Below are 12,925 nucleotides of genomic sequence, written 5' to 3'. Positions count from 1 at the left end.
AGTCTACGTATATAACCGACTCTAGTTACTGGGGAGCGGACCACCCCAACCACCGGTCTCTGGGCTTGCTTGCTCTCTCTCTACAACTGACAACAACAACATAATCAGGATCCCAGGGCCATCCATTCAGGCTCATGCATGCGGCTAGATCATCTCGGAAAGAGCTCAAGGATTTTGGAGCTTGTCTTCGGATTGAAATCATTTTGATCTTTATAATAGAATAATAGGAAATATGTACACCTACTCCTGACACTCCAGCCCTTGCGCTACGCTTCTGTAAAAGAAAAACCCCGAATATCCAGCCCGACCCAAGTCCCGATAACGCCGCAAACAAGAAAAGGAAAGATTAATAGAAAGACATATAAACAAAAAACAATGTACGTACTGAGTTCTGACCCTGGACGCCCGCTGATTACATGGTAAGGAGGAGGAGGTAGTGTATGTACTTACTTGTAGCCTTGCTTTGACGATGACGCAAAAAGGGTAAGAAAACGACCTAAAGGAAAACCTTTCTGGCCTCGCGGGGGTGGCTCTCGCTGGGGCAGTAGGGGCATTTGAACCGGCTGCCCTTGCACAATCGTTTGAGGGATTCCTCGGCAATGACGTGCCCGCAGGGCATCATCATGGGTGGGTTCTCGTCGGTGGTCTGTTCCTTGGAGACGGGACAGACGAAGATGGAGTGGAAGAGGTAGGATGGCGGGAGGGGGATTTCGACCTGCAGGGCGTGAGTATCATTAGAATTCTAGCGGTGTGCGGGGATTTTATTTTCATGGGGCAGTCTTACGGGAAGCTCGTTCTCGGTGGTCCACTCGGTGCGTTTGGCTTTCATGATGGTCTGGAGTTTCAATAGCGTTGGGAGGGCGATTGCGCCGGCGGTGGCGGCGATGTATAGGGGCGAGTCCGCGGAGAGGCCGAGCAGCGAGCAGAACTCGCGCGTGAACGAGTGTGCTACGTCGGACCAGGCCGAGGGGTTGTTGAAGATGCTCCGGTAGGGCGAATCCTGCAGGTTGGGGCTGAAGGCCATCGCGCCGATGAGCTGCTGCACCTCGCGCAGGTATCGGGGCAGGAAGCCGTGGAACTCGCGGCGGGCGTATTCCAGAGCCGCCTGTCGTCCGGCAGGGGTGGGACCCTGCTGCTCGTGGGCCCCGTGGAAGAGCCAGACAAACTGCAGCCGGCAGAGCTCGAACTCGAGATTGCTCCCCCGCGCCGCCAGCGCCTCGTCATTGTCCCGGGCCCATTGTATGGCGGGGAGCAGGTTGTTGTTCTCTTTCATCTCGTGGAGGATGTAGTACATCGTGGCGAACTGTTTGCGCACCTCGCCGGATGGAACCTCGTCGATGTCGAGGATGGATGCGGCATTCTCAGAGGCGTTCGCCGTGTTGGCTTGCTTTTTCTCCGCAGCCTTCTTTTCCGCCATCTCGGAGAGGAAGGTGGCCGCCACCGAGAACTGCCCCTCCCTCAGCAGATGCATCGCGATGGCCCGGTTGATGAGGTGTTCCTGGGAGGAGAGGAGGTCATGTTCGGTGCTCGGGAGGGGTCTGTCTTTGAAGAGCTAGGAGGACTGTCAGCCAACATCCAGGCGGGGTTTAAAGATCGGACGAATCCGGGCTCCGTGCTACCTTATCCAAGGACTTGGAGTATTTGTTGAGACCGCTATGGGTTTCTTTGAGATTGTCATTGATGGAATCGAAGGAGGCTTTGACCGGATTCTGTAGCTTGGCGAGGATGATTGATGCTTGACTCGGATCTGGTTGCGATCTCCTTGTCAGTATAGTTCGGTGACTGCGGGGTGGTAGGCCTGAGGCGAGAACCAACCTGCAGCAATGGCGTCCCGCGCGTTTTGCAGTAGATCTATCGAGTTTTGTACTGACTTGAGGCCTTGAGCGGCCTTGGTCTTCTTTACGAGCCTCTCATGTTCTTTTTGCACGAGCTCCATGGTGAGGGGGGCAGGCTGGAGGCGTATGAAAGCGGTGTCCGAGAGTTACCGCTCTTTGAGGGCGGAGCTGGCAATAGCCATAGATTGAGGATTCCCAAGATAGGCGTTTGCTTACTGGTGTCTCTGGCAATCAATAAACAAAAGCTTTCAGATTGCGGAGACAGCTGCAATAGTCGGGCAAGTAGAAGAGAAGCAGGAAGAGATCGAGGGATCTGGAGGGGGTCACAATGCATGGGCAGGTGAGTGTTCGGAGCAGGTGAGCAGGTGAGCAAAGCAACTCGCTCTCCGTGGTAATACGACACTGTGCTGTCGCAGCCAATTACGACATGTCACGTCACGTGCTGCCGGGTCATCGCCGATACCTGCCGTACTGTGCCTTCAGTGTGAGGGGTTCAACAGCATTTACTCCGTCTCTTCCCTCATCCTTCTCATGCGGAGTGTCACCTCAATTGGCGCAGTCTGTAGGTGCCCGACACATTTCCCAAAAGCACCTAGGCCTTGGTTACTTGCAGGCTAAGCCTGACCACACTGAGAATAATCATCCATGGAACAGTTAGGTCGAGTTTCAGCAAGTCATGGGAGTCAATGGCTGAATTCTCAAGATGGGAAGGATGGTCGGGACACCCTCCGATCTTCCGCTTAACTCGTAGCCTGCCAGAGTGTGCCAACGGCTTCTTTTCCAGGCATGAACAGTAAAAAGCCTGGGGCCTGAGGCCTCAGGCCTCATATTGAGGACACGGCAAGGGCCACCATAGGTAGCCAATCAGAGCTCAGAGCGCCTCTCGCTTCTGCCTAGCGCGGTGAGTCAGGCTTGGCGGGGATATATAAGCTTCCCGCCCTCGCCGAACTTTTAGAATTTTTTTTTCTTTTCTTCTCTATCCTGGTGCACGGGTTTTACACGTGTCAGTGAGGAGACATCCGAGACCGTGTTTTTGCTAGTTGAAAACTACTTTTTTGACCGCTCTGACTGGCCTTCGGGTCGGTCAGGAATTTTTGAAAAAAAAACACTGCTCTGAGCCCTGTTATGTTCTGGGCTCAGTTAGAGTACGTAGATGGCTATATGCTTGCTGTTGTCTTCCCGTGCGAGGCTTGACTTCCATAGGCTATACTCGTCAATCGGTCTTCTTTTCACTGCTGTTTGCTTCCCCAGTTGGAAGCCTGTAGAGAAGAGAGAACTCAAGCGTAGTAGTAAAGTTGAAGTTGCCATTGCGAAACTACCTACACGATAGCTAGCTGTGCTCCCTAGCTGGATGTGTAGTGTCGACGATCCTCGGATCATGAACCTGTCAAATGAGTGCTTCTCTGTCTGCGTGAAGCTGCCTGGCCATAATGTTGTCATCGTACTCCGTAGCTGGCGCTGTAACTTCGGCTCTATGCATGTTTGATGAGATGCACGCACTGGTCATATTCGACCTGTCTGTCACCAGCAGGAAGAGGCCGAAATGATAGATCGCGAGATGCCGGCAAGCAGCGGACAGGTGCGGACGGTGTTGTGGTGGTGATTTGCTGGTGTGGTGGCAGACCCTCCAGGTCCACACCCCCTTTCCGCCTCTTCGGCCTCAATCATTGGGCAATGGCTTCACCCGTGACTGCGCGATCTTTTGGCGATGGAACCTCAACCACTTTACGCGTGCATTACCGGATCTTACGCGTGTGCTGCATGCCCCTCCTCCATCCATGCTGCCTTCAGCTGCTGCATCCAAAAGCCTATCGAGTCCCTGTCGTCCCAGCCTGCAGCAGACTACTTCTACAAGGATGTCGAGTCTAGATGATTTCTCTTTTTTCGGTGTTGCCAATGGGAAACACCCCCCGTGAGGATCCGTGGGGGGGAGAGACTCCTTTTCCCCCCTGGGGCTTGGGACTTATGCCACTAACTACTCAAGGAAAGACAATACTTACATACAGGTTTCCATTTCACTCATCGTTTCATTGACTTCCAAGGAAGTCCATCACCTTGGGAGATTCCTAGCCTTCATTCCCTCATCGAGCGCAAGACTGTTTTCTTCTCTTTCTCTGACTCCCTACCCCCCTCACTTTTCGCCAACCCCTAATTCACAAACATGTTAGCTCTACAGCAACAGCAACAACAACGAAGCAGGAGTAGTAGTGGTAGTCCTAGAAATATCTCCACCAGACGACAGCAAGCTCACCCCGAGGCCTTTTCCTCACGATATGGAGCCGGGAAATCCAGCACACGCGTCCTGAGAACACGATCTCGCGAACGACAATCGAGTACCTCCCGCCGTCTCCTACAACAACAACATCGTCGGCGGGAGCCCCCTGATAGTCCCCCAGATGGCAGGTCTGTTTCCCCCCATGATACAGTCGCTTTCACGATTTCACCCAGCTAAACCGCAGCGCTATAGCTCCCTCACCCCGGCGACAGTCACCCTCTGCGTAGGACCTGAGAAGCGTCTCTTCGCCGCTCACAGGGACATCATCTGCGTCTCCCCTTATTTCGCCGCCGTGTGCGCCGGTGCCCGTGCTGCCTCCACGGATCCGAACAACACCTCCTCCAACAATCCCATCCATCTCCCCGACGAACAGCCCGAGATCCTGTCCTGCATCCTCGAATACCTCTACCGGGGCGACTACTTCCCGCGACTCCTGCACAACAAAACCCGAAACACCTGGCAGCTGGAGACGGCCTCTTCAACGACAGGGAGTAGCGATGCTGAACCAGATGGCGCAACCATCTTCCATCCGGGAGTAGGCGCGGAGATCCTGCGAGATACAGCCGTATAGTAAGTGTTCCCCTGCCTCGCCTATGTGTTTTGTAACCCAGTATCTCCTCTTTCGATCGTCCCAATATCCATGTCCACATGTACCGTACAGAATCTATAACCCACCCACCCACCCACCCACCTCCCGTCTAAAGATTCCCCCTCCCAATCCAACCTCCAGTACCTACCCAAAACCCATGCGTATCCCCAAGAACCCCCCACCTCCCTAAACCCCCCCACGAACCACCAACCTAAACCCCACCAAACTAACTCCTCGGGTTTGAATGAAACAACAGCTGCGCGGCCCAAAAATACGGCCTGGAGACCCTGAAACGCCTCGCCCTCCGCAAGCAAGGGCTGCACTCGGGCATCTCATGCAGCACCATCCTGACGAGCGCGCGCTACGCCTACGCGCACACGCCGGACACCGAGTCCAAGCTGCGGGCCCACTACCTCGCCCTCATCATCCGGAGCCGGTCGACCTTCAAGCGCAGCGGCACCATGCAGATGGAGATGGAGCAAGGCGGGAAGCTGTTCTTCGATCTGTTCGTCGCTATGTGTAATCATATGGTGAGTCCCCCCCGTTCTTCTTCAAGGTAGAAAGGATAAGGTAGGATCTGGGCAGCTTTGGTTTGCGGAATGCTGACTTTTCACTTCTTGTGTTTGGGGGATAGGATGATTTGACGGGTGCGTCGGGGAAGCAGCAGCAGTCTATGGCGAGTACGATTACGTAGGCTCGGAGTGTATGTGTTATGACTCGAGAATGAGGTGGCACTATAGATGAGGACGGGGTAGATGTCGCCCCCCCGGCCCACCACCACCTTCCCTGCTGGTTTTTCGGGGCGGAGAATTGGGTGGGCTCTGGGTTTTCGGGCATGTGGACTGTATCAAGCTTGGCAAGCTTTGTATAATGTGCGTGTATACCTCATTGACTGTACTCTGGAATGTATGTATTTGTTAAACAGTTGGTTTAGACAGTCAATTTATGCAATTGCTGGATATCTCGGTTTTTTCTGCAAACAAGGTATGTATGTATACAACGGGGTATTTCCGTCGCTAATCTGCATGATTCCAGTGTCTAAAGTCTCTCGTCGCATAAGTCAAGTGTCATGGTGCACGCTGATCAAGAAAGCCCCGTACCCTTGAGCGTCGCCATCACCTGGTGGGTAGAGCAATCTTCCGATGATGATCTTGATCAAATGCTCGTGTGCCGATTCCTGCTGGTCTCATGCCAGGGCGAGTGAGGTGTGATCAGCCCGGAAACCAGGCTGGGGATTTTGCGTGACCAACTTACGGCCAGCGGGTGCCGGGTCCGATGCGCCTAAATACGGCTGCTGATGACGTTGAGATCGAGGCATCACTCAATTCATGGTCAAAAGTCTCATATCGAGAAAGGTAAGATAACAGAGGCTCAGTTTAGACGCCCGTTCCCGGAAATGCGGACCCGCCCTTGCTCAACACGACCATACCACGTTCGCGCGCGATATATCCCTTCATGAGACCCTAAGGGGCAAGTCAGTTTCATCGAGCCAGGCGTACTGCAAGTCAACTATTGGGGGCGAAACTAACCTTGTATATCAAGTTCGATAGCAGACACTCCACCTCGTCGATATCCACCCGGGACCTCTCGTCTGCATGTGTGCCAATGCGGACCGCAGCTGCGAACTCGGCGACAGGTACGCGGGTCCGGCGAATCGGAGGTTGGCCGTCCTTGGACTCCTCAAACCCTCCGGCGATAAACACCTTTCGGAAGAGATTCCGCAAGGCGATGTCGCGTCCCCTCTCCAGAGGTAGGTAGATACGTCGTTTGACAAACTCTTCCTCGCCAGCGGACATCGCCGCATCGAAGCCTCCCAGATCGCCTATCTTGATACAATTGCATAGGGGACGGTAGAGCTTCTCAAGGCGGGGGAAGGGCGCCAGGAGCTTTTTGCTGGGTAGCGTGTGTGTCGTAACCAAGTGGCAAGGGATGAGGTAGGTGAGGATGAGTCTGGGTACACATTAGTACGGACACCCAGACAGAGGAGAAGCATACTCACTCCCGATTCTTCATTGCGCTGCGATGGCACATCCTCCAGGCCTCCGCCAAATGCTGCTCAGCCTGCCAGGCGTCAGTCTAGGTTGATCAAGTACATATGTAGGCGCACGTACCTCGGCGTAGTTCTCATCGAGGAAGTGAATGACTCCAACGTAGTATTTGAAGGTGACAATGTGGGACTTGGGGAAGGCGTCTAGTTCGGGGAGGTCGGCGGATTGCGCATTAAGAGCACGCAGTAAGTTCTTGGACAGGCCAACGGTGTTGAGTTTGAAATAGGTCTTGAACAGGAGGTTGGTCGTGTCGTAGACCCCCCACTTCCGGGATTCCTCGATCGGAGACCTACAGCGTTGTTGCGATTAGCAAGGATGGCGTCGACACACATGTGATGTCGGATAACCTACCGGTCAGTAAGGCACAACGTGAACATCCGGTTCAGCACTCGAGTAGCCTCCTCCAGCTTCGCATTCTTCTCTAGACCAGTGGCCACATCATCTTGGAAGCCATCACCGAACCCATCGGACTCCTGGGAAGCGAGCTCGGCATCGGCTTTCCTCGCGAATTGTCGCAAATACCTCCCAACCACATACAGACATGGAATCGTCCATGCCTGGAGACCGCCCGTCGAGTATCCCCGGATAAGCTGGTTGGCCGTCTCCTTCCACGCATTGAACACCTTGACCCAGCTGGCGCGCGAAGAAGCCTCCTCGAACCGAACCAGCTCCCCAGCAGCGCTCCAGTATGCCGCGAAAATGTCCACCCATGAGTTTTGTTCCTGCTTCGGTAGTCGTATGCCATTGGCCTGGAAGAGGGAATAGCGAAGGTCGGACGATAGACGCGCGGCGTTGGAGAAGTAGTAGAATGACTGTAAACGGCCAGGGTTCGCGGCGGTCGAGACGGGGGTAAGAGCTGCGGCTAGGTGGTGACCAGAGCCAAGTTTCTGGCCATCCTTGAACTCTTCAAAGATTGAGCCCATTGTGGGATGGGAGGGAATGGGGTATGTATGACAGTCCCTAGCAGCCAGTAAGTGAAGATGATATGTCAAGCACTCGAGGGTGGCCGGAACGGTTCAAGAAAGCTGAAGATGAGACTCGATAGACAACAAATGACCCTGCCCGATGATGAAACGGCGATCGGAGAAGGCGGGGAAGAAGAAGCGGATGCCGCCCGCCGAAAGGCCTTATCTAATCCTCACCGCCACAGCACTGTGGCTGAAGGACCCGATTAGGAATAGCACCAGCCAAGCCTCACGGTCGCTTAGCCCTAAGGAGGGTTAAACCTAGCTCACAATCAATCCGGTTCCCAAAAATCCTCCCTTCCGCGACGAGTACAACCGGCACATCTCTCGTCGACTAACCACTACAGCGTCAATCAAAGTGAGCCCACCCTTTTTGTCCCTCTTTTTACTGCCAGGAAATTGTTACTGACTGAATTTACCAGATGGGTGAGTTAACTTTTTTTTTTGAATTTTTCGACATGGTCCCCTTGGCGGTTCGGTTTCTTTTTTGCGATGAAATATTTTTGCGATCGATGAACGACACCACGGAGATGGAAATTTGCTCGACCACGATTGAACTTCTTGACACGCGCGAACGGAGGAAAAATGTGACGGGGTTTCGGTTTGACAAGGGAGGATAAACAACAATCGAGGAAGACACGACACGTTATCATCTTTTACTCGAGTCGCCACTATTCGATCATGTACACCAGTACTCGAATCTTACCACGCAGACACCAATCCATCGATCCAAGCCAATCCACCAAGGGGACCGCACAGTCAGGCTGTCGGATGGGTTTTCTGACTGGAATCAATAGGGCGTCTCCAAGAGTACCAGGTTATCGGGCGTCACCTGCCCACCGAGGCCAACCCCACGCCCAAGCTGTACCGCATGCGCATCTTTGCGCCCAACACCGTTGTCGCTAAGTCGCGGTTCTGGTACTTCCTGACCCAGCTCCGCAAGGTCAAGAAGGCCAACGGTGAGATCGTCAGCCTCAACGTGGTATGTCTCCGCAGAAAGAAAACAAACCAATGGCAAGTGTCGGCTGACACTCGACCTCTCTCCAGATCAGCGAGAAGCGCCCCCTCAAGGTCAAGAACTTCGGTATCTGGCTCCGCTACGACTCGCGCTCCGGTACCCACAACATGTACAAGGAGTTCCGTGAGATGAGCCGCACCGAGGCCGTTGAGGCTCTCTACCAGGACATGGCTGCCCGCCACCGTGCCCGTTTCGGTTCCATCCACGTACGTTCCATCACTACTGCCTCCTTTTCGGAGGCTCTCAAAAACAGCACATTCCTAACGAACCCCCGCAGATCCTCAAGGTTGTTGAGATCGAGAAGGCCGACACCATCCGCCGCCCCTACATCAAGCAGCTCCTCACCAAGGACCTCAAGTTCCCCCTGCCCCACCGCTCCGTCAAGCCTGGCAAGAAGCTGTACGCTTACTCTCGCCCCTCTACCTTCGCGTAAATGTGAGGATTTGGGCGTGGGGAAGTGGAGTGTAGGAATGAATGACTATGTTATGGCCATAGCATGCACGAAGGACACGGATCACGCGGAGAACAAGGCGTGTATCTACAACCCAGAAAATGGGACGGATGGTTTTTATGTCTCTTTAGTAGTCCTCTGCAGCGACCCTTTCAAGTTATTTCACAAAAATACCGGGGTTATTTCTTTTTTGTTCACTCAACCTACTTTTCTGGTTCTGTGGGTTCGTAGATTTTCATCCTTCGCTGGGTTAAGATAATTGATCCGTATGTGACTAAATCTTGAGTCGCTGGCTAGAACAGTCGGCCTCCCCTCTTGGCCAGCCTGAACCTCTCCGCTCCGTCAGGTTCGGCGTTATGTGTCCGCCCACGCCAAGTCCGGGGGGTAGATCTTGATGGCAGTGTGACAGCAGAAACAGCAATCAGGGCCTGGCTCGGATCTATGCATAGTGGGTACGAGGGCTGGCACATCCGTTGGATGAACATTTGAGAGGATGTGGGAAAAGACATTCCAGGCTTGACATCATCCACCTTCCGCCCTTGATCCGGCTGCAGGGTGCAGATAGGAAGACAGCCACTTGGTCGTTCGCCTTTCGATGAGCACGCCATCGGCTCAGTCTAGTGGTTGTGCACTGCTTCTGTGGGTGAACATGCACGGTTACGTATCAAATCGAGGCATCGGCAGCCGTTCATCTTCCTTAGGTGAGCCTCTTGGTAGACGATTCCTGTTGCTTCAGAGTCGATTTGGAAGTAGATATAATCGATTTCCGAGATCGCAGTTTGCCACGGACTATCTATATCCGTTATTCCAGAATCGAGAAGCAACGGCGTCCTGGCCCCGAGGACACAAAGATGACTTCTCTACATGCAAGTCACAGAACGGCCTCAATAGATGAAGCGCATGTTCTTTTGTAAGAAAAAAAACTCAGGTATGCGACGATACACGCAATGCCTCGACAACTGCCTACCATGATCCGACCCCGATTGCCGGGACCGGGTTAGTAATACCTGCGGAATTACCGCCAGGAACGGACATTGCGTCATGTGCGAGAACGGCGCTTCGGAGTCCGAAGTGAAGGGGAGGATCTCAAATATCTCCCTTACCCGTCCGAGCTTGTCCCAACTCTCTCCGCACCCACCTCCCCAAACAGTCCCATTGAGCACGTTTTTGTCCTCAATCCGACATTTCAAAATGTTCGCTCGTCAAGCTTTCCGCTGCTCTCAGTCCCTGAAGCAGGTAAGCACTTCATCCGAAAGATTGTTGTGTCTAGCGGTCGCAATCTTTCCTGCCCGTGCCTGGGACCGAATTCCTCCGCCGGGAAGAATGAATTTGCGCTGATTGATTGCTGTTTTGATAGGGCTTCCGCAAGTACTCCACGGAGGCGCCCAAGGCCAAGGCCTCCTTGGCTCCTATCTACGTCGGTGTCGGTCTTGCCGGTCTTGGTGTTGGTTTGTACCGCTACAACTCGGCCTCCTCTGCCACCGCCGAGGCCCCCGTCGTCCGCGAGAAGGTTTTCAAGGGTGGTGACCAGGGATGGTTCGACCTGAAGCTGTCCGAGATTGAGGTTCTCAACCACAACACCAAGCGCCTGCGCTTCGAGTTCGAGGACAAGGAGGCTGTCTCTGGTCTCCAGGTTGCCTGTGAGTCGAACGAGAGGTCCCACTACTGGAGAAATTTCGTCGACAACTGATGTGTGTTCCGTTAGCTGCTCTCTTGACCAAGTTCAAGCCCGTCGATGCTAAGGCCGTGATCCGCCCTTACACTCCCACCAGCGATGAGGGTTAGTGGCGCGTTTTTTTTTCCCTGTTGTTCGCCGATCGGAATACTGACCCTGCATATGCAGAGACTCCCGGGTACATCGACCTTGTCGTCAAGGTCTACCCCGACGGAGCCATGTCCAACTACCTGCACAACATGAACGTCGGCCAGCGCCTGGACTTCAAGGGCCCCATCGTCAAGTACCCCTGGGAGACCAACAAGCACAAGCACATCACCCTGATCGCCGGTGGCACCGGTATCACCCCCATGTACCAGCTGGCACGTGAGATCTTCAAGAACCCCGAGGACCAGACCAAGGTCACCCTCGTGTTCGGCAACGTGACCGAGGAGGACATCCTCCTGAAGAAGGAGTTCGAGGAGCTCGAGAACACCTACCCCCGGCGCTTCCGGGCCTTCTACGTCCTGGACAAGCCCCCCAAGGAGTGGACCGGTGGCAAGGGCTTCATCAGCAAGGAGCTCCTGAAGACCGTCCTCCCCGAGCCCAAGGAGGAGAACATCAAGATCTTCGTCTGCGGTCCCCCGGGCCTGTACAAGGCCATCAGTGGCCCCAAGAAGAGCCCCGCCGACCAGGGCGAGCTGTCCGGTGTCCTGGCCGAGCTGGGCTACAGCAAGGACCAGGTGTTCAAGTTCTAAGCCAGTTGTACATGATAACCATGAAGCTCTCTCTGTTTCGTTTCGGCGATTGCTCTCTCCCACGGAGATTCGAATGTGGACCCCCTGTGGGGGTTTTAGAAGGCACGTCCTTGTTATATTAGAGACCTTGGATCTAGCAAGCAGTGATTTTTCCTGCGAGCAGGCGCGAAATGATATACCTAGCTTTGATCTTTCAAGTCTTGCGTTTACTGTGTATGGCAGCAGTTTTGCTTCGCATAGACCACAGAGCACTCTCGATCTTCAGCGTGACTGTAAATAAAACATCTTGCGGACTGATCTACTGTTCAACACACTTCGGGTCTGGATGTAGTTCAATTCGACAGTCCCCGAATTTCATGTTGTAGAAGATGAACAATACGCTTTCCGATTCAGAGTGTCTTGTGAACCAGACATAAATTGAGGACAATTCGGCATGAGCACCAGACCTGGGCCGGGGGGGAAAGGGGCGGGGGCATCATGCTGCGCCGGGCAGTGTTTTGGGGGGGGGGGGGGGGGGGGGGGGGTTGGGCTACTATTTCGAGTCTTTGTTGTTGTTGTTGCTGGGGGGGGGGGGGGGGCGCGTATGGACAAAATATATAGTAACTCTAGTTAGGTATCGTGACCTCACCGACAAGTCCAGCTGTATCACACAACATTGAACAAACCCCATCCATCCTCTTAGCATTTCGCGTACGGACTAGGATCAACTACAACAATGGAAAATCTTTATTCAAAGAAACCTTACGCATCCGCATTGTATATATATACCCCAACACGACTGATCACAGAAGGTGGTTTTTGTATTCCAGTTGGTGGTGGTGGTGGTGGTGGGCGGCTACCTAGCTAACCCCCTCGGGAGGGAGGGGGTTAGCAAGTGCGCTGCACGGCAGGGTTGACGAACTCGAACTCGAGCGAGGTGCAAGGTGCAGGTGCGTGCGGGGTACTCACTGTACCGTACCTAGAGCAAAGCGGACGCGCCCGGAGCGAGGTGGGTGTACAGTACCAGCGGTGAGTGTAGATTCGAACCGGATTTACTGGTCTAGTGGACAAAGAGATGAGGACACGAAGGAGTATGGTTATTCTTTGATTCACGGGCTATTGGACTATTGGGCTATTGGGCTATTTAGCATGGGTGTAATATCTGGGGGGACTTTTGTTTGAGCTGATTGAGTATATGTTTGTTTATTGTTATTCGTTATGGAGGTCATTTGTTCTATGGGGTTGTTAGTGTACTAGGTATTGTAAAGTTGACAGAGGAAATAGGCGTCAGCGCGACGTAGCCGCGCCTAAATGAATTAGATACATCATGTTTTGTTTGTGGTGGTGGTTTTG

At 53.7% G+C, this 12,925-nt stretch overlaps 5 protein-coding genes across 5 annotated transcripts; 3 read left to right on the top strand and 2 right to left on the bottom strand.

Annotated features, from left to right (window-relative positions):
- Positions 1 to 267: 267 nt before the first annotated feature.
- BO66DRAFT_391456 (ubiquitin-protein ligase RMD5) lies at positions 268 to 2,182 on the bottom strand. The gene is made up of 4 exons (XM_025647263.1): positions 1,816 to 2,182; positions 1,620 to 1,747; positions 785 to 1,552; positions 268 to 715 (listed from the first exon to the last, which is right to left on the bottom strand). The coding sequence occupies exons 1-4, from the start codon at positions 1,934 to 1,936 to the stop codon at positions 497 to 499; spliced, it is 1,236 nt and encodes a 411-aa protein (XP_025504477.1). The 5' UTR covers positions 1,937 to 2,182; the 3' UTR covers positions 268 to 496.
- A 1,503-nt stretch (positions 2,183 to 3,685) lies between these two features.
- Positions 3,686 to 5,628, top strand: BO66DRAFT_348641 (BTB/POZ domain-containing protein). Its single transcript, XM_025644658.1, has 4 exons — positions 3,686 to 4,238; positions 4,303 to 4,680; positions 4,956 to 5,229; positions 5,334 to 5,628. The coding sequence occupies exons 1-4, from the start codon at positions 3,997 to 3,999 to the stop codon at positions 5,391 to 5,393; spliced, it is 954 nt and encodes a 317-aa protein (XP_025504476.1). The 5' UTR covers positions 3,686 to 3,996; the 3' UTR covers positions 5,394 to 5,628.
- A 447-nt stretch (positions 5,629 to 6,075) lies between these two features.
- On the bottom strand, positions 6,076 to 7,670 carry csn12 (the record flags this gene model as incomplete). Its single annotated transcript, XM_025643729.1, has 5 exons — positions 6,076 to 6,162; positions 6,229 to 6,649; positions 6,699 to 6,760; positions 6,811 to 7,036; positions 7,099 to 7,670. 5 exons carry the CDS (start codon positions 7,668 to 7,670, stop codon positions 6,076 to 6,078), a joined length of 1,368 nt encoding a protein of 455 aa, XP_025504475.1.
- Positions 7,671 to 8,393: 723 nt separating this feature from the next.
- On the top strand, positions 8,394 to 9,163 carry BO66DRAFT_437937 (60S ribosomal protein eL20; the record flags this gene model as incomplete). Its single annotated transcript, XM_025651023.1, has 4 exons — positions 8,394 to 8,403; positions 8,510 to 8,694; positions 8,760 to 8,936; positions 9,008 to 9,163. 4 exons carry the CDS (start codon positions 8,394 to 8,396, stop codon positions 9,161 to 9,163), a joined length of 528 nt encoding a protein of 175 aa, XP_025504474.1.
- A 1,137-nt stretch (positions 9,164 to 10,300) lies between these two features.
- BO66DRAFT_391452 (cytochrome b5 reductase family protein) lies at positions 10,301 to 11,885 on the top strand. Its single transcript, XM_025647262.1, has 4 exons — positions 10,301 to 10,417; positions 10,539 to 10,821; positions 10,887 to 10,961; positions 11,025 to 11,885. Exons 1-4 carry the CDS (start codon positions 10,373 to 10,375, stop codon positions 11,591 to 11,593), a joined length of 972 nt encoding a protein of 323 aa, XP_025504473.1. The 5' UTR covers positions 10,301 to 10,372; the 3' UTR covers positions 11,594 to 11,885.
- Positions 11,886 to 12,925: the final 1,040 nt, after the last annotated feature.

This window comes from Aspergillus aculeatinus, assembly GCF_003184765.1.
Source record: "Aspergillus aculeatinus CBS 121060 unplaced genomic scaffold BO66scaffold_21, whole genome shotgun sequence".
In the NCBI taxonomy this organism is placed as follows: domain Eukaryota; kingdom Fungi; phylum Ascomycota; class Eurotiomycetes; order Eurotiales; family Aspergillaceae; genus Aspergillus; species Aspergillus aculeatinus.
Note: the sequence above shows the minus strand (reverse complement) of the source record. Positions and strands in the feature narration are given on the sequence as shown.

Coding starts and splice junctions, on each gene's coding strand:
- BO66DRAFT_391456 (XM_025647263.1), bottom strand. CDS start 1,936: ATGGAGCTCGTGCAAAAAGAACATGAGAGGCTCGTAAAGAAGACCAAG. Junction 1,553..1,619: donor ACTCCAAGTCCTTGGATAAG/GTAGCACGGAGC, acceptor CAGTCCTCCTAG/CTCTTCAAAGACAGACCCCT. Junction 716..784: donor CCACCGAGAACGAGCTTCCC/GTAAGACTGCCC, acceptor CACGCCCTGCAG/GTCGAAATCCCCCTCCCGCC.
- BO66DRAFT_348641 (XM_025644658.1), top strand. CDS start 3,997: ATGTTAGCTCTACAGCAACAGCAACAACAACGAAGCAGGAGTAGTAGT. Junction 4,239..4,302: donor GATAGTCCCCCAGATGGCAG/GTCTGTTTCCCC, acceptor GCAGCGCTATAG/CTCCCTCACCCCGGCGACAG. Junction 5,230..5,333: donor TCGCTATGTGTAATCATATG/GTGAGTCCCCCC, acceptor TTTGGGGGATAG/GATGATTTGACGGGTGCGTC.
- BO66DRAFT_391452 (XM_025647262.1), top strand. CDS start 10,373: ATGTTCGCTCGTCAAGCTTTCCGCTGCTCTCAGTCCCTGAAGCAG. Junction 10,418..10,538: donor GCTCTCAGTCCCTGAAGCAG/GTAAGCACTTCA, acceptor CTGTTTTGATAG/GGCTTCCGCAAGTACTCCAC. Junction 10,962..11,024: donor CACTCCCACCAGCGATGAGG/GTTAGTGGCGCG, acceptor CTGCATATGCAG/AGACTCCCGGGTACATCGAC.